Genomic DNA, 19514 nt, shown 5'->3' with positions numbered 1-19514 from the left:
ATTCGCAGGAATACCTGAGCATTTCTGTAATCAGAAAGCAGCGACTTTCTACAAATGTTTACGAATAATTCCAGTGATTTTGTCATTTTCTTCCAGTGATTTGGACCAATAATACCATTGATTAGAACGAATAATTCCAGTGATTTTGTCATTTTCTTCCAGTGATTTGACCAATAATACCATTGATTAGAACGAATAATTCCAGTGATTTTGTCATTTTCTTCAGTGATTTGGACCAATAATTCCATTGATTAGAACAAATAATTTCTGTGATATTGAAGTGTTTGTGTCGTTTAGCTTAGCCGTCCAGCGACCACAGTGCACCTCTTTTCTTTGCATCATGTGCTGTTTGGGGACAATTTTTTTAAGTGCCATCCTGTCTGACACTGCAGTGCCACTCCTAGATGGGCCAGGTGTTTGTGCCGCCCTCTTGGGTCGCTTTGCTTAGTCATCCAGCGACCTCGGTGCCAATTTTAGGACTAAAAATAGTATTGTGAGGTGTGAGGTGTTCAGAATAGACTGGAAATGAGTGGAAATTGTGGTTATTGAGGTTAATAATACTATAGGATCAAAATTACCCCCAAATTCTATGATTTAAGCTGTTTTTGAAGGGTTTTTGGAAAAAAAACACCAGAATCCAAACCACACCCGAATCCGACAAAAAAAAATTTCAGGGACGTTTTGCCAAAACGCGTCCGAATCCAAAACACGGCCGCGGAACCGAATCCAAAACCAAAACCCGAAAAATTTCCGGTGCACATCTCTAGTTCAAGGGAGAACAGACTTCAACCTGTTACAGACTTCAAGATTAAATATATTGGAAACACTGGGCTGTCCAAAACAATGGAGAGCCACTATCGCTACCTTACAGTTTAAGCCAAAATTGGATTTCTGAATCAGCTAAACAAGTGATGGGTCAATTCACCAGTTGTAATCGGTATCTTGCTGACTGTCCTGTGAATATATTCCTATATTATACATATGCAGGCTTGGACTGGCCCACAGGGGTACAGCGGAACCACTGGTGGGTCCCACTGCCTGGGGCCCCACCTCCTACTCTAAGGATCAGGTTCTAGTCTGTGCACTTGAATTATACATTATACATATGGACTATGGTGTATTTTCTACAGTGCACTGCTGTTATTATTCTGTTATTAATCTGGTACATTGTCATGCATGCAGCAGCTGAATTTACTGTATACATTTATAAAGGGACCCAGACGTTGCACTCTCTAATGGTTAGTCAAACCAATGAGGTGGCAGGCCACACCCACTCTGCAGACTGGCCACACCCCTAAACATGGGCTTCTACCACTGAATTCCCCCGGTGGGCCCTACATGCCCCAGTCCGACACTGTACATATGTTATCCATTGCGAGGGGATTACAAATGGGGCAGACACAGATATGCACAGATTATTCCAAGGTACAACAGTAATTTTAGCGAGTACTTTTTTCTTTATTGAACACAGCACTGACCTGTTCTTTTAGCATGTCCTACTGTTGTAGTGTGTACGGATTCTAAAACTTTCAAATCTGGACAAGTGGCATGCATGCGTATTTACCTATACTGTACTGTTGCCAGCTTCTCTTACTATAATTTTCAGGGACCAGAAGATTTGAAGATTTGTCAGTAAAAATGATTGTCTCTGGAAATGTCCCTATTTTCCTATTATTATTGTTTTACATTGTTTTACGTCTATTCTTCAAGCTTAATTAATTAAGTTCAGTAAAGATTCCAACATGGGATTTGTAGCATACCCAGGTCCATCAGTAATGCACGTTATGAATGCAGGGACGTAACCAGAACTTTGTGGGCTCCATAGCAAAATATTGAAGTGGACCATGTCCTAATGAATCTTGAGAGAAACCTACAGTATCTGCAGTTATTAATTTTATGCCCCATAATAGTACGCAGTATCCCCAATTCACATTATGACATACTGGCCGGGATGTAATGAAGTCTGTGTTCGGCAGCCGTGCGGGATGCCAACTTAACTCGGACGTTTTTATAAACCATGCCTTGTACATGATTGCCCCTTTAAAAAAAAAAAAAAAAGTTTGAGGGCGGCTGGCATTCCGCAGGGTCGCCAAATTCGGACTTCATTACATCCCGCCCCCAGTTCATATTATGCCATGTTACAGTGCCCTGTTGAGATTATGCCACACTATTGCATCTCCATTTAATATTGTGCCACATTACAGTACCCCAGATTTTATTATATAACATTATAGTGCCCTCCACATTGAAATGAGCAGATCAGATTATGACACATTATAGTGCCCTCCAGTTCATATTGTGACACATTACAGTGCCCCAGTTCTTATTATGCCACATCACAGTGCCCCCATACCACTACACACTCTTCTCGGTGAAAATGTAATGTCAAGCAATGCAGACTGGGCAATGGATCAATCCCAATTACTTAGCAGAAACATCTGCGAAATAGGTATGAAACTTTTTAACTTGGGTCCAGGCCCCCTAAGCCTCTGGGTCCCATGTATGAAATTGAATGTAACTATACCAGCCCAGGAGCAAAGTGTATGTGGAATGATATAAAAATGCTGTTAATTATGAGACTGTTGGCTGGTACTTTCTCTCCGTCCCTTTATCTCTCTCCACTTTATCACTCGTGAAGGCTTAGTACATCTCCCCCTATGTGACGAACTTCCTGTTATAAGTAGAGATGAGCGGTTTCGGATTTACTTGGTTCTCAACGCCAGAATTATCTCAAGTTCTTTTTTTCTGGATTTTTCTTATTGGCTAACCAAAACACGTGATGTCCGTGAGCGACTAAGGAGATTCGGGTAAACAGAGTAAAACCGAACCCGCTCAGCTCTAGTTATAAGAGGACTGTCCTGTGGTCAGCATGTTTATACCAATTTGTAGGAAGTTGGGAGGAACTCCCACAGGGGCACTGGAGCAGAAACAGGTGCCTCCAGCAATCAAATGCTCTGCGTGCCTCAGCCATTCCCCCTTGTCCAAATTCAGACTTTACTATGTTGGTATCTATGTAATAGGGTACTATGTTGTATTACCAGAATGCTTCATGTCTTCAAAGCTTTCTTCACAATCTCTGATTATTTCACATTCCATGGATGCAGACCCTTGATTTTCATGCAGAAGTGGAGATGGACATCTGTTAATAAGAATATCATGTCTATATTTAGACAGAGATAGTTAGGATACAGACAGACAGACAGAAAGGATAGATAGATAGATAGATAGATAGATAGATAGATAGATAGATACAGAGGCGGAACTACCGCCAGTGCAACCAGTGCGTTGCACTGGGGCCCGCCTCTGTCCAGGGGCCCAAAGCATGTAATGAGTCAAACTGACTCATTACATGCCGCTGTGCGCTGCGGGCAACCGCTGCTCGCAGCACACAGCCGCCCAGAGAGGAGAGGAGCGCAGCGGCACGGGGGAAGGAGGAGGAGGGAGGTGGAGGAGGGAGCCGCAGCAGTGCTTTGTTACTGGTGGAGGCGCTGCTGCTGCTCTCCCTCTGCTTCACTATAGGCTGTCTTCCGAGAACAGCCTATAGTGAAGCAGAGGGGCAGCAGCAGCAGCGCCTCCACCAATAACACAGCGCTGCTGCGGCTCCCTCCTCCACCTCCCTCCTTCTCCTTCTCTCCTGCCCGGGAATCGTGACCAGAAGCTGCACCGAGGAGCCTGAGCCAGCGGAGAGGGTAAGTATAATTCTTCCTTCTTTCTTTCTTTCTTTCTTTCTGTCTTTCTTCGGACTGTCTGCCGCAATGTGTAAAAATGGGGAATCTGCTTGCCGCAATGTGTAAAAATGGGGAATCTGCCTGCTGCAATGTGTAAAAATGGAATCTGCCTGCCGCAGTGTGTAAAAATGGGGAATCTGCTTGCCGCAATGTGTAAAAAGGGGGAATCTGCCTGCCGCAATGTGTAAAAAGGGGGAATCTGCCTGCCGTAATGTGTAAAAAGGGGGACGCTGTCTGCCGTAATGTGTAACAAGGGCACGCTGTCTGCCGTAATGTGTAAAAAGGGCACGCTGTCTGCCATTATGTGTAAAAAGTGTACGCTGTCTGCCGCTATGTTTAACAAGGGCACGCTATCTGCCATTATGTGTAAAAAGTGTACGCTGTCTGCCGCTATGTGTAACAAGGGCACGCTGTCTGCCGTTATGTGTAAAAAGGGGACGCTGTCTGCCGTTGTGTAAAAAGTGCACGCTGTCTGCCGTAATGTGTAAAAAGGGGGACGTTGTCTGCCGTAATGTGTAAAAAGGGGACGCTGTCTGCCGTAATGTGTAAAAAGAGGAATCTGTCCGCCGTAAGGTGTAAAAGGGTCTCTACCTGGTGTAGTGGTGCTACTGTGCGGCGTAATTTGAATAATGCAGACTACTGTGCACCGTTTTAGGAATTGGTATTATTTTGTGGCCACACCCCTTCCCCACGAAGCCACGCCACTATGTATTTTTGCGCGCGCCTACGGCGCGCACTGCCCCCGTTTTGCATGCAGGGGTGGGGTTCCGATGCCGTTTCTTGCACACAGTGCTAAAATGTCTAGTTACGGCACTGTTGCTAGGTATCCATTTCTCTGGCCCTGAGCAGGTCCCCCTCACCAGATCCTCTGCAGGGGTGAGGGGGTGGACTTGGATGGGATGGGGGGGGGGGGGGGCAAAGCATTTTGTCGCACCTGGGCCCACCGCTCGCTAGTTCCGCCATTGGATAGATAGATAGATAGATAGATAGATAGATAGATAGATAGATAAAACAATACAGAACTTTAGAGTAGTCTAGGATAGCATACATATACAGAGTAATGGCAGTGTATCAGATTACTTGGAAGCTGCTTAACGTGACTGCTGATATTACGAATTTATGTTAAGTGTAAAATAAAATCACTGACACATACACATACTACACAAACACAGGTCTTACATGAGGTCAATCACTTTTTCATGAGATCCAGATCCAGAAGGACACCAAGAACTATTGAAACCTTAGCCAAAATAGTTGATCAGAACATAGCTACCTACTTTACTTACATACCGACAGCATTTCCAGACAGGGCCCTGACATTCCAGGATCCATATCGGCATCAGTAGAGTGTAAGACATGAGCACAGGAGCAGGTAGTCACAGTGGGAAGAACAGATAGGAGAGCTACACTGTGTGGTAACTGTCCAAAATCTGCTAGCACATCATTTGTTTGAACTGTTCAACACAGTCAGGAATTTTACCCAACTGCAGGGACAGATTGGAGTTATGTTTTGCTTTATGGGGCTCTCGCAATCCATGCCATCCAGCAGAACCTAACTGTGGGGAAAGGGAGAGGGCAGGGACACACTGCCCTGGGCCCCGGTCTCCGAAGCATCACACTGCTGCACTATGCAGTTTTGCAGAAGCGCCCGGCGATGCCTCTGTTATTGCAAAGAAAGCAGCTGGACTCCTATACACTGACCACAAGTTACAAGATCAGCTGCATAGGATTTCTGTTGCAACTGCTCGTCTCTCACTGCAGCGCAGTGGCAGTGCACCCGCAATTGCTGCAGTCACAGTGTCACTAGACACATCCCGGGGGACCTACCAGCACCTGTGAGGGAAGCTCAGATGATTCCCATGGGTGACCACTGTGCTTTGCTGCAGTGAATAACAGCACCCTCAACACTGCTGCAGTATAGGCAGCTGAGGGAGTCCCGCACACTGCTAACAGGAGAGGGCATTTTGCTGTACAAGAGAGGGCATGTTTTGTGCAGGAGGGTGTATTTTGGCTTGCCAGAGGGGGGCTGTTGTTTTGCAGCAGGGGCATGTTGCTGTGCAGGAGGAGGAATACTGTTGTGCAGTTGGGGCATGTTGGTGTACAGGAGGAGGAATATTGGTGTGCAGTTGGGGCATGTTGCTGTGCAGGAGGAGGAATACTGTTGTGCAGTTGGGACATGTTGGTGTACAGGAGGAGGAATATTGTTGTGCAGTTGGGGCATGTTGGTGTACAGGAGGAGGAATATTGTTGTGCAGTTGGGGCATGTTGGTGTACAGGAGGAGGAATATTGGTGTGCAGTTGGGACATGTTGGTGTACAGGAGGAGGAATATTGTTGTGCAGTTGGGGCATGTTGGTGTACAGGAGGAGGAATATTGGTGTGCAGTTGGGATATGTTGGTGTACAGGAGGAGGAATATTGTTGTGCAGTTGGGACATGTTGGTGTACAGGAGGAGGAATATTGTTGTGCAGTTGGGACATGTTGGTGTACAGGAGGAGGAATATTGTTGTGCAGTTGGGGCATGTTGGTGTACAGGAGGAGGAATATTGGTGTGCAGTTGGGACATGTTGGTGTACAGGAGGAGGAATATTGTTGTGCAGTTGGGGCATGTTGGTGTACAGGAGGAGGAATACTGTTGTGCAGTTGGGGCATGTTGGTGTACAGGAGGAGGAATATTGTTGTGCAGTTGGGGCATGTTGGTGTACAGGAGGAGGAATATTGTTGTGCAGTTGGGGCATGTTGGTGTACAGGAGGAGGAATACTGTTGTGCAGTTGGGGCATGTTGGTGTACAGGAGGAGGAATATTGTTGTGCAGTTGGGGCATGTTGGTGTACAGGAGGAGGAATATTGTTGTGCAGTTGGGGCATGTTGGTGTACAGGAGGAGGAATATTGGTGTGCAGTTGGGGCATGTTGGTGTACAGGAGGAGGAATATTGGTGTGCAGTTGGGGCATGTTGGTGTACAGGAGGAGGAATACTGTTGTGCAGTTGGGGCATGTTGGTGTACAGGAGGAGGAATATTGTTGTGCAGTTGGGGCATGTTGGTGTACAGGAGGAGGAATATTGTTGTGCAGTTGGGGCATGTTGGTGTACAGGAGGAGGAATATTGTTGTGCAGTTGGGGCATGTTGGTGTACAGGAGGAGGAATATTGGTGTGCAGTTGGGGCATGTTGGTGTACAGGAGGAGGAATACTGTTGTGCAGTTGGGGCATGTTGGTGTACAGGAGGAGGAATATTGTTGTGCAGTTGGGGCATGTTGGTGTACAGGAGGAGGAATACTGTTGTGCAGTTGGGGCATGTTGGTGTACAGGAGGAGGAATATTGTTGTGCAGTTGGGGCATGTTGGTGTACAGGAGGAGGAATACTGTTGTGCAGTTGGGACATGTTGGTGTACAGGAGGAGGAATATTGTTGTGCAGTTGGGGCATGTTGGTGTACAGGAGGAGGAATATTGTTGTGCAGTTGGGACATGTTGGTGTACAGGAGGAGGAATATTGTTGTGCAGTTGGGGCATGTTGGTGTACAGGAGGAGGAATATTGTTGTGCAGTTGGGGCATGTTGGTGTACAGGAGGAGGAATATTGTTGTGCAGTTGGGGCATGTTGCTGTGCAGGAGGAGGAATATTGTTGTGCAGTTGGGGCATGTTGGTGTGCAGGAGGAGGAATACTGTTGTGCAGTTGGGGCATGTTGGTGTACAGGAGGAGGAATATTGTTGTGCAGTTGGGGCATGTTGGTGTACAGGAGGAGGAATACTGTTGTGCAGTTGGGGCATGTTGGTGTGCAGGAGGAGGAATACTGTTGTGCAGTTGGGGCATGTTGGTGTACAGGAGGAGGAATATTGTTGTGCAGTTGGGGCATGTTGGTGTACAGGAGGAGGAATATTGTTGTGCAGTTGGGGCATGTTGGTGTACAGGAGGAGGAATATTGTTGTGCAGTTGGGGCATGTTGGTGTACAGGAGGAGGAATATTGTTGTGCAGTTGGGACATGTTGGTGTACAGGAGGAGGAATATTGTTGTGCAGTTGGGGCATGTTGGTGTACAGGAGGAGGAATACTGTTGTGCAGTTGGGGCATGTTGGTGTACAGGAGGAGGAATATTGTTGTGCAGTTGGGGCATGTTGGTGTACAGGAGGAGGAATATTGTTGTGCAGTTGGGACATGTTGGTGTACAGGAGGAGGAATACTGTTGTGCAGTTGGGACATGTTGGTGTACAGGAGGAGGAATACTGTTGTGCAGTTGGGGCATGTTGGTGTACAGGAGGAGGAATATTGTTGTGCAGTTGGGGCATGTTGGTGTACAGGAGGAGGAATATTGTTGTGCAGTTGGGACATGTTGGTGTACAGGAGGAGGAATATTGTTGTGCAGTTGGGACATGTTGGTGTACAGGAGGAGGAATACTGTTGTGCAGTTGGGGCATGTTGGTGTACAGGAGGAGGAATATTGTTGTGCAGTTGGGGCATGTTGGTGTACAGGAGGAGGAATATTGTTGTGCAGTTGGGACATGTTGGTGTACAGGAGGAGGAATATTGTTGTGCAGTTGGGACATGTTGGTGTACAGGAGGAGGAATATTGTTGTGCAGTTGGGGCATGTTGGTGTACAGGAGGAGGAATATTGTTGTGCAGTTGGGACATGTTGGTGTACAGGAGGAGGAATATTGTTGTGCAGTTGGGGCATGTTGGTGTACAGGAGGAGGAATATTGTTGTGCAGTTGGGACATGTTGGTGTACAGGAGGAGGAATATTGTTGTGCAGTTGGGACATGTTGGTGTACAGGAGGAGGAATATTGTTGTGCAGTTGGGGCATGTTTGTGTACAGGAGGAGGAATACTGTTGTGCAGTTGGGGCATGTTGGTGTACAGGAGGAGGAATATTGTTGTGCAGTTGGGGCATGTTGGTGTACAGGAGGAGGAATACTGTTGTGCAGTTGGGACATGTTGGTGTACAGGAGGAGGAATATTGGTGTGCAGTTGGGACATGTTGGTGTACAGGAGGAGGAATATTGTTGTGCAGTTGGGACATGTTGGTGTACAGGAGGAGGAATACTGTTGTGCAGTTGGGGCATGTTTGTGTACAGGAGGAGGAATACTGTTGTGCAGTTGGGACATGTTTGTGTACAGGAGGAGGAATACTGTTGTGCAGTTGGGACATGTTTGTGTACAGGAGGAGGAATATTGTTGTGCAGTTGGGACATGTTTGTGTACAGGAGGAGGAATATTGTTGTGCAGTTGGGACATGTTGGTGTACAGGAGGAGGAATACTGTTGTGCAGTTGGGGCATGTTGGTGTGCAGGAGGAGGAATACTGTTGTGCAGTTGGGGCATGTTGCTGTGCAGGAGGAGGAATACTGTTGTGCAGTTGGGGCATGTTGGTGTACAGGAGGAGGAATATTGTTGTGCAGTTGGGGCATGTTGGTGTACAGGAGGAGGAATATTGTTGTGCAGTTGGGGCATGTTGGTGTACAGGAGGAGGAATACTGTTGTGCAGTTGGGGCATGTTGGTGTACAGGAGGAGGAATATTGTTGTGCAGTTGGGGCATGTTGGTGTACAGGAGGAGGAATATTGTTGTGCAGTTGGGGCATGTTGGTGTACAGGAGGAGGAATATTGTTGTGCAGTTGGGGCATGTTGGTGTACAAGAGGAGGAATATTGTTGTGCAGTTGGGACATGTTGGTGTACAGGAGGAGGAATATTGTTGTGCAGTTGGGACATGTTGGTGTACAGGAGGAGGAATATTGTTGTGCAGTTGGGGCATGTTGGTGTACAGGAGGAGGAATATTGTTGTGCAGTTGGGGCATGTTGCTGTGCAGGAGGAGGAATACTGTTGTGCAGTTGGGGCATGTTTGTGTACAGGAGGAGGAATATTGTTGTGCAGTTGGGACATGTTGGTGTACAGGAGGAGGAATACTGTTGTGCAGTTGGGGCATGTTGGTGTACAGGAGGAGGAATATTGTTGTGCAGTTGGGGCATGTTGGTGTACAGGAGGAGGAATATTGTTGTGCAGTTGGGACATGTTGGTGTACAGGAGGAGGAATATTGTTGTGCAGTTGGGACATGTTGGTGTACAGGAGGAGGAATATTGTTGTGCAGTTGGGGCATGTTGGTGTACAGGAGGAGGAATATTGTTGTGCAGTTGGGACATGTTGGTGTACAGGAGGAGGAATATTGTTGTGCAGTTGGGACATGTTGGTGTACAGGAGGAGGAATATTGTTGTGCAGTTGGGACATGTTGGTGTACAGGAGGAGGAATATTGTTGTGCAGTTGGGGCATGTTGGTGTACAGGAGGAGGAATATTGTTGTGCAGTTGGGACATGTTGGTGTACAGGAGGAGGAATATTGTTGTGCAGTTGGGACATGTTGGTGTACAGGAGGAGGAATATTGTTGTGCAGTTGGGACATGTTGGTGTACAGGAGGAGGAATATTGTTGTGCAGTTGGGACATGTTGGTGTACAGGAGGAGGAATATTGTTGTGCAGTTGGGACATGTTGGTGTACAGGAGGAGGAATATTGTTGTGCAGTTGGGACATGTTTGTGTACAGGAGGAGGAATACTGTTGTGCAGTTGGGGCATGTTGGTGTACAGGAGGAGGAATATTGTTGTGCAGTTGGGGCATGTTGGTGTACAGGAGGAGGAATATTGTTGTGCAGTTGGGACATGTTGGTGTACAGGAGGAGGAATATTGTTGTGCAGTTGGGACATGTTGGTGTACAGGAGGAGGAATATTGTTGTGCAGTTGGGACATGTTGGTGTACAGGAGGAGGAATATTGTTGTGCAGTTGGGGCATGTTGGTGTACAGGAGGAGGAATATTGTTGTGCAGTTGGGGCATGTTGGTGTACAGGAGGAGGAATATTGTTGTGCAGTTGGGACATGTTGGTGTACAGGAGGAGGAATATTGTTGTGCAGTTGGGGCATGTTGGTGTACAGGAGGAGGAATATTGTTGTGCAGTTGGGGCATGTTGGTGTACAGGAGGAGGAATATTGTTGTGCAGTTGGGGCATGTTGCTGTGCAGGAGGAGGAATACTGTTGTGCAGTTGGGGCATGTTGGTGTACAGGAGGAGGAATATTGTTGTGCAGTTGGGGCATGTTGGTGTACAGGAGGAGGAATATTGTTGTGCAGTTGGGGCATGTTGGTGTACAGGAGGAGGAATATTGTTGTGCAGTTGGGGCATGTTGGTGTACAGGAGGAGGAATATTGTTGTGCAGTTGGGACATGTTGGTGTACAGGAGGAGGAATACTGTTGTGCAGTTGGGGCATGTTTGTGTACAGGAGGAGGAATATTGTTGTGCAGTTGGGACATGTTGGTGTACAGGAGGAGGAATACTGTTGTGCAGTTGGGGCATGTTGGTGTACAGGAGGAGGAATATTGTTGTGCAGTTGGGACATGTTGGTGTACAGGAGGAGGAATATTGTTGTGCAGTTGGGACATGTTGGTGTACAGGAGGAGGAATATTGTTGTGCAGTTGGGGCATGTTGGTGTACAGGAGGAGGAATATTGTTGTGCAGTTGGGGCATGTTGGTGTACAGGAGGAGGAATATTGTTGTGCAGTTGGGACATGTTGGTGTACAGGAGGAGGAATATTGTTGTGCAGTTGGGGCATGTTGGTGTACAGGAGGAGGAATATTGTTGTGCAGTTGGGGCATGTTGGTGTACAGGAGGAGGAATATTGTTGTGCAGTTGGGACATGTTGGTGTACAGGAGGAGGAATATTGTTGTGCAGTTGGGGCATGTTGGTGTACAGGAGGAGGAATATTGTTGTGCAGTTGGGACATGTTGGTGTACAGGAGGAGGAATATTGTTGTGCAGTTGGGGCATGTTGGTGTACAGGAGGAGGAATATTGTTGTGCAGTTGGGACATGTTGGTGTACAGGAGGAGGAATATTGTTGTGCAGTTGGGACATGTTGGTGTACAGGAGGAGGAATATTGTTGTGCAGTTGGGACATGTTGGTGTACAGGAGGAGGAATATTGTTGTGCAGTTGGGACATGTTGGTGTACAGGAGGAGGAATATTGTTGTGCAGTTGGCGCATGTTGGTGTACAGGAGGAGGAATATTGTTGTGCAGTTGGGGCATGTTGGTGTACAGGAGGAGGAATATTGTTGTGCAGTTGGGACATGTTGGTGTACAGGAGGAGGAATATTGTTGTGCAGTTGGGACATGTTGGTGTACAGGAGGAGGAATATTGTTGTGCAGTTGGGGCATGTTGGTGTACAGGAGGAGGAATATTGTTGTGCAGTTGGGACATGTTGGTGTACAGGAGGAGGAATATTGTTGTGCAGTTGGGGCATGTTGGTGTACAGGAGGAGGAATATTGTTGTGCAGTTGGGGCATGTTGGTGTACAGGAGGAGGAATATTGTTGTGCAGTTGGGACATGTTGGTGTACAGGAGGAGGAATATTGTTGTGCAGTTGGGGCATGTTGGTGTACAGGAGGAGGAATATTGTTGTGCAGTTGGGGCATGTTGGTGTACAGGAGGAGGAATATTGTTGTGCAGTTGGGGCATGTTGCTGTGCAGGAGGAGGAATACTGTTGTGCAGTTGGGGCATGTTGGTGTACAGGAGGAGGAATATTGTTGTGCAGTTGGGGCATGTTGGTGTACAGGAGGAGGAATATTGTTGTGCAGTTGGGGCATGTTGGTGTACAGGAGGAGGAATATTGTTGTGCAGTTGGGGCATGTTGGTGTACAGGAGGAGGAATATTGTTGTGCAGTTGGGACATGTTGGTGTACAGGAGGAGGAATACTGTTGTGCAGTTGGGGCATGTTTGTGTACAGGAGGAGGAATATTGTTGTGCAGTTGGGACATGTTGGTGTACAGGAGGAGGAATACTGTTGTGCAGTTGGGGCATGTTGGTGTACAGGAGGAGGAATATTGTTGTGCAGTTGGGACATGTTGGTGTACAGGAGGAGGAATATTGTTGTGCAGTTGGGACATGTTGGTGTACAGGAGGAGGAATATTGTTGTGCAGTTGGGGCATGTTGGTGTACAGGAGGAGGAATATTGTTGTGCAGTTGGGGCATGTTGGTGTACAGGAGGAGGAATATTGTTGTGCAGTTGGGACATGTTGGTGTACAGGAGGAGGAATATTGTTGTGCAGTTGGGGCATGTTGGTGTACAGGAGGAGGAATATTGTTGTGCAGTTGGGGCATGTTGGTGTACAGGAGGAGGAATATTGTTGTGCAGTTGGGACATGTTGGTGTACAGGAGGAGGAATACTGTTGTGCAGTTGGGGCATGTTTGTGTACAGGAGGAGGAATATTGTTGTGCAGTTGGGACATGTTGGTGTACAGGAGGAGGAATACTGTTGTGCAGTTGGGGCATGTTGGTGTACAGGAGGAGGAATATTGTTGTGCAGTTGGGACATGTTGGTGTAGAGGAGGAGGAATATTGTTGTGCAGTTGGGACATGTTGGTGTACAGGAGGAGGAATATTGTTGTGCAGTTGGGGCATGTTGGTGTACAGGAGGAGGAATATTGTTGTGCAGTTGGGGCATGTTGGTGTACAGGAGGAGGAATATTGTTGTGCAGTTGGGACATGTTGGTGTACAGGAGGAGGAATATTGTTGTGCAGTTGGGGCATGTTGGTGTACAGGAGGAGGAATATTGTTGTGCAGTTGGGGCATGTTGGTGTACAGGAGGAGGAATATTGTTGTGTAGTTGGGGCATGTTGGTGTTCAGGAGGAGGAATATTGTTGTGCAGTTGGGGCATGTTGGTGTACAGGAGGAGGAATATTGTTGTGTAGTTGGGGCATGTTGGTGTACAGGAGGAGGAATATTGGTGTGCAGTTGGGGCATGTGTACAGGAGGAGGAATATTGTTGTGCAGTTGGGGCATGTTGGTGTACAGGAGGAGGAATACTGTTGTGCAGTTGGGGCATGTTGGTGTACAGGAGGAGGAATATTGTTGTGTAGTTGGGGCATGTTGGTGTACAGGAGGAGGAATATTGTTGTGCAGTTGGGGCATGTTGGTGTACAGGAGGAGGAATATTGTTGTGTAGTTGGGGCATGTTGGTGTTCAGGAGGTGGCATGTTAATATGCAGTAGGGGAATGAGTGCAAAGTACTATGTTGAAAGATGTTTGAGAAAAGCTGTTACTATAAGGGTCACTACTATAACCCCCACCGCAATGGAAGTGGGCTGCTGTAGCATACTTGCTGTGGGTGCCATAGTTCTATACTGCAACTCTAAGCATATTTGAAAAAGGGAATGTTCCCACACAATTCTCCCCATGTTGCACATGAGAGGGGGGCCAAGCTCTAGTCTTGCCCACAGGCCTACCAAATGCATGCCTTCAGTAAAGTCATACTTATGAATTATGACAACAAAATGAATTTGAGCCCTAATAGCACGTCTTATTCTGGTATACCTGAGAACTGAAGCATTGAATGTGATAGAGAAGAATCCCTTTTCAAGGTCTAGGAAGAAGAAAAAGCAAACACTTGATACACTTGTCTGTGTGGGTCTAGTAAACTGTGTCCCGGCCTAGTCTGTTTCCATATGGGGAGAACCAGAGCAGAAAACCAGAGCAGACTTAATATTATGGTAAACCAGTAAGTCTGTGCACCATATTAAAAGTCACTGTGAGATGTTTTTCTATGTTTAGAAGTATATTTTGAGACCAATTGGTATGTCTGCTATATTACAATTATAGAATTAAAAGAATTTAAAAATTTAGATTGAAAAGACACCTTACCTTGCACCATCTGGCATCTTTCTGTCAAAGGATGTGCTACGAGGAATAGCAGCTTGGGATTGCTGGAGGAACTGCTGGCATTGCAGCCTGTCCAGTGTTTCTAAAATTGGAGAGCCTCGTGAATGAGGTTGTTCCATGGAAGTCTGCACTTGATGCCATGTAGTACTACATCTGAAAGGGGTTTTATATTCACATGGTGTGCCTTCTCTGTCAACTTTGTACTCCACCATAGGCATTCGGCAGAGTTCTGTGCAGCCCCTGTAGGATCACAATAAACACAGAGCTCAAATACTGTACATACTGTATAAAAGAAGAGTATTTTCTGATATGTTGTTTTTTAAATGTCTCCATTATTACAACTATAATTTTTGTAGTATAAAATAAATAAAGCTTATCTAATCTTAAATATCAGTGGATTAGCCTAAGTAAGAAAAAAGTGTAGTATACAGTGGGGTATATTTACTAAGGTCCCGATTTTGACCGAGATGCCATTTTTTCTTCAAAGTGTCATCTCGGTAATTTACTAAGCAAAAATCACGGCAGTGATGAGGGCATTCGTAATATTTTGGAAGTCCTAGGAAAAAATCACGAATCAATACACCATCGGTCAAATACGCCTGCAATTTGGTAGAAATCGGGAATTTACTAAAAAGTGCAAAACACAAACACTGCCGACAATAGCCAAACACTGCCGTGATGAAATACAACTCGTGAAAAAGTGCTAAAAAAAACAGACCTGCTTTTTTATCCCGTGTTTGTATAGGCATGCACGGATCCATGAGATCCGTGCATGTTTTTCAGTGGGAAGGGGTGGGAAATGTTATAATTTTTAAAAAAAAAAATGCGTGGGGTCCCCCCTCCTAAACCAAACCAGCCTCGGGCTCTTTGAGCCGGCCCTGGTTGCAAAAATATGGGAAAAAAATTGACAGGGGTTCCCCCATATTTAAGCAACCAGCACCGGGCTCTGCGCCTGGTCCTGGTTCCAAAAATACGGGGGACAAAAAGCGTAGGGGTCCCCCGTATTTTTGAAACCAGCACCGGGCTCCACTAGCTGGACAGATAATGCCACAGCCGGGGGTCACTTTTATACAGTGCCTTGCGGCCGTGGCATCAAATATCCAACTAGTCACCCCTGGCCGGGGTACCCTGGGGGAGTGGGGACCCCTTCAATCAATGGGTCCCCCCCCCCAGCCACCCAAGGGCCAGAGGTGAAGCCCGAGGCTGTCCCCCCCCATCCAATGGGCTGCGGATGGGAGGCTGATAGCCTTTGTTGAAAGTAATGAATATTGTTTTTAGTAGCAGTACTACAAGTCCCAGCAAGCCTCCCCCGCAAGCTGGTACTTGGAGAACCACAAGTACCAGCATGCGGCGGAAAACCGGGCCCGCTTTTACCTGTAGTACTACTACTAAAAAAATACCCCAATAAAGACATTACACACACACCTTGAAAGTATAACTTTAATGCATACATACACACCACCATATACACATACTTACCTTATGTTCACACGAGGGTCGGTCCTCTTCTCCAGTAGAATCCATGGTGTACCTGTTGAAAAATTCCTACTCACCAAATCCAGTGTAGAGGGCTCCTCGGATTTGTAATTTGTAATCCACGTACTTGTAAAAATAAAAAAACGGGACACCCGACCACGAACTGAAAGGGGACCCATGTTTTCACATGGGACCCCTTTCCCCGAATGCCAGAAACCCCCTCTGACTGATGTCTAAGTGGGTTTCTTCAGCCAATCAGGGAACGCCACGTTGTGGCATCCTCCTGATCGGCTGTGTGCTCCTGTACTGTATGACAGGCGGCACACGGCAGTGTTACAATGTAGCGCCTATGCGCTCCATTGTAACCAATGGTGGGAACTTTGTAGTCAGCGGTTGACCGAAAGTGACCTCACCGCTGACCACAAAGTTCCCACCATTGGTTACAATGGAGCGCATAGGCGCTACATTGTAACACTGCCGTGTGTCGCCTGTCAGACAGTACAGGAGCACACAGCCGATCAGGAGGGTGCCACAACGTGGCACTCCCTGATTGGCTGAAGAAACCCACTTAGACATCAGTCAGAGGGGGTTTCTGGCATTCGGGGAAAGGGGTCCCATGTGAAAACATGGGTCCCCTTTCAGTTCGTGGTCGGGTGTCCCGTTTTTTTATTTTTACAAGTACGTGGATTACAAATGGATTATCCGAGGAGCCCTCTACACTGGATTTGGTGAGTAGGAATTTTTCAACAGGTACACCATGGATTCTACTGGAGAAGAGGACCGACCCTCGTGTGAACATACGGTAAGTATGTGTATATGGTGGTGTGTATGTATGCATTAAAGTTATACTTTCAAGGTGTGTGTGTAATGTCTTTATTGGGGTATTTTTTTAGTAGTAGTACTACAGGTACCAGCGGGCCCGGTTTTCCGCCGCATGCTGGTACTTGTGGTTCTCCAAGTACCAGCTTGCGGGGGAGGCTTGCTGGGACTTGTAGTACTGCTACTAAAAACAATATTCATTACTTTCAACAAAGGCTATCAGCCCCCCATCCGCAGCCCATTGGATGGGGGGGACAGCCTCGGGCTTCACCCCTGGCCCTTGGGTGGCTGGGGGGGGGGGACCCCTTGATTGAAGGGGTCCCCACTCCCCCAGGGTACCCCGGCCAGGGGTGACTAGTTGGATATTTGATGCCACGGCCGCGTATAAAAGTGACCCCCGGCTGTGGCATTATCTGTCCAGCTAGTGGAGCCCGGTGCTGGTTTCAAAAATACGGGGGACCCCTACGCTTTTTGTCCCCCGTATTTTTGGAACCAGGACCAGGCGCAGAGCCCGGTGCTGGTTGCTTAAATATGGGGGAACCCCTGTCAATTTTTCCCCCATATTTTTGCAACCAGGGCCGGCTCAAAGAGCCCGAGGCTGGTTTGGCTTAGGAGTGGGGACCCCACGCAATTTTTGTTTTAACTTTAAACGTTTTTTTTTTTTTTTTACAAGGTGCACAATGAAGCCCTGCACTGATCTCTCAGATCCGGCCGAGATTCATTGTATTAAAGTCGGCAGTGTTTTACAAGTCACTCACGTAAAACACTGCCTAAAAAAACGAATGACATCGACATCGGAAAAACCGAAAATGCAGAATACGGCAACTTAGTAAATTAGTCGTAATCAATTCAAAAAGTTGCATATTTACACTTTCGATGTCATTCGTGATTGAACTTTGACCTCAAACGGGAAAATACGAATCTTAGTAAATTTACCCCAGTATGTACATTATATGACAACAGCAATGATTTCCACCAACAGGAAGTACAGTTGCCACTTGCCAGAAAATCAAGCACACTAATAAAGCAGTGGTCTTTATTTATTTTGGTTATTGGCATGCTGGTTGGCATGCTGTCCATGTTGATATTATGTCCGTGTCGGTATTATTGTTGTTGGTATTGTGGTTGTCTGTATTCTGTCCATGTTGGTATTATTGTTGTTGGTATTGTGGTTGTCTGTATTCTGTCCATGTCCGTATTATTGTTGTTGGTATTGTGGTTGTCTGTATTCTGTCCATGGCGGTATTATTGTTGTTGGTATTGTGGTTGTCTGTATTCTGTCCATGTCAGTATTATTGTTGTTGGTATTGTGGTTGTCTGTATTCTGTCCATATCTGTATTATTGTTGTTGGTATTGTGGTTGTCTGTATTCTGTCCATGTTGGTATTATGTGTGTCAGTATTTTGATGTCAGAATTATGTCGACTGGGATTTTATTTGCCGGGATTATGACTACATCCCGTTTAGATAGTATGCAAACCAGCAATGATTGTCTTGGAAAGAATCAGATGAATACCCCTGACATGGTAAAAATGATTGTGTGCTGCTTTAGCATTTGTCATTGCAACTATTATACCTTATATTTGAATTTCTGCAACTAGCGCTGGATTCGGTCCTATACTTTTTTCTTGGCTGTTGTCCCATGAAGTCAGTAAACCAAGCAACAATTAAACATTGTTCAGTTATGCTAGAACACACCTTTACAGAGCCGGATTAAGGGTAGGCCCTGGGGGTAAATACCCTGGGAACCCCATTCCAAAAGGGCCCCCCGCCATTCCGATGATCGGATCTCTCTTACTATCCAATCTGCGGTGCAGTGCTCCCGAGTCCCGTCCCTACTCACTAGCAAAAGCTGGAGACGGCTAAGCGGCAACAGCCCAGCACAGACAGGGCAGCTGAACCACTCTGTAGAATGTCAATGGATATCCGAAGTGTGCATTCTTGGGATATCCATTGACATTCTATTGTGGTTGAATACTGTTGAGAGTGTCCCTCAATAAAACTTTGATATCCAAGGACATACGCCATTTCTTTATATATAAGGTCTTGTGGACCACAAATTTAAACGTACAGTGGCCCGTCTGATACATGCAAGTGTCCAAGAATTGTACCATTTATTGGTTTAGTTATTATAAAGATGGTAATTACTCACAAATTAAGATGTACCCCTGATGAAGTCTCGCTGTGAGACGAAACGCGTTGGATTTCTAATACATTTACCGTGACCTCTAACACAAGGAGGAGACTGTAAAAGAACATCTATACATCTGTACATCAACATCCGTGGTTATTTTTAAGCTGTTGTTAATACCAGGAAATATTTCCTATTTTGAAATGTCTATGTGATTATGGACTTATTTTATATTTTATGAATTTTAACAATAAATTGTATCAGAGGAACACTGTTTAACACCACTCCTCGCATAATACCTTATTTCATCTGGGTGTATATGCAACATCTGTAGTAGGTGTGACAATTGGTAGGGTGTTGATAGAACCCTGAGGCGCCAGTCTCACTACTGTCGTATGTTTTCCACTTCTTAAGTTCTTCCTAACAGGGAACCCAGTGAGACAAGGCAGCCTGATAAATTCTCCAAAATTAAAATTTCTCTTAATAGGGCAGTAAGAGAGTTTTTGTTGTTTTTCATTTTATATATATATATATATATATATATATATATATATATATATTTATTATATATACCTGTATATATATATATATATATATATATATATATATATTTATCTAGATATCATATATCTAGAAAATCCCTGCGATTGGGATGCC

At 46.0% G+C, this 19514-nt stretch overlaps 1 protein-coding gene and 1 long non-coding RNA gene across 7 annotated transcripts in view; one reads left to right on the top strand and one right to left on the bottom strand.

Annotated features, from left to right (window-relative positions):
* Positions 1-19514, bottom strand: part of SIPA1L2 (signal induced proliferation associated 1 like 2) — a 795004-nt gene that overhangs the window by 258300 nt on the left and 517190 nt on the right. For all 6 annotated transcript variants that reach the window (XM_063917773.1, XM_063917774.1, XM_063917772.1 and 3 more), the window contains 2 exons: positions 14415-14672; positions 3039-3139 (listed from right to left, as the gene is read on the bottom strand). In XM_063917773.1, coding sequence (XP_063773843.1) covers positions 3039-3139; positions 14415-14672 — 359 coding nt within the window. The remainder of the gene's footprint in view (positions 1-3038; positions 3140-14414; positions 14673-19514) is intronic.
* LOC134910109 (uncharacterized) overlaps positions 2358-19514 on the top strand; it is a 78011-nt gene continuing 60854 nt past the window's right edge. The window contains exon 1 of the long non-coding RNA XR_010176121.1: positions 2358-2449. This is a non-coding gene — a long non-coding RNA (uncharacterized LOC134910109). The remainder of the gene's footprint in view (positions 2450-19514) is intronic.

Source organism: Pseudophryne corroboree, chromosome 4, assembly GCF_028390025.1.
Source record: "Pseudophryne corroboree isolate aPseCor3 chromosome 4, aPseCor3.hap2, whole genome shotgun sequence".
Lineage (NCBI taxonomy): Eukaryota > Metazoa > Chordata > Amphibia > Anura > Myobatrachidae > Pseudophryne > Pseudophryne corroboree.
Note: the sequence above shows the minus strand (reverse complement) of the source record. Positions and strands in the feature narration are given on the sequence as shown.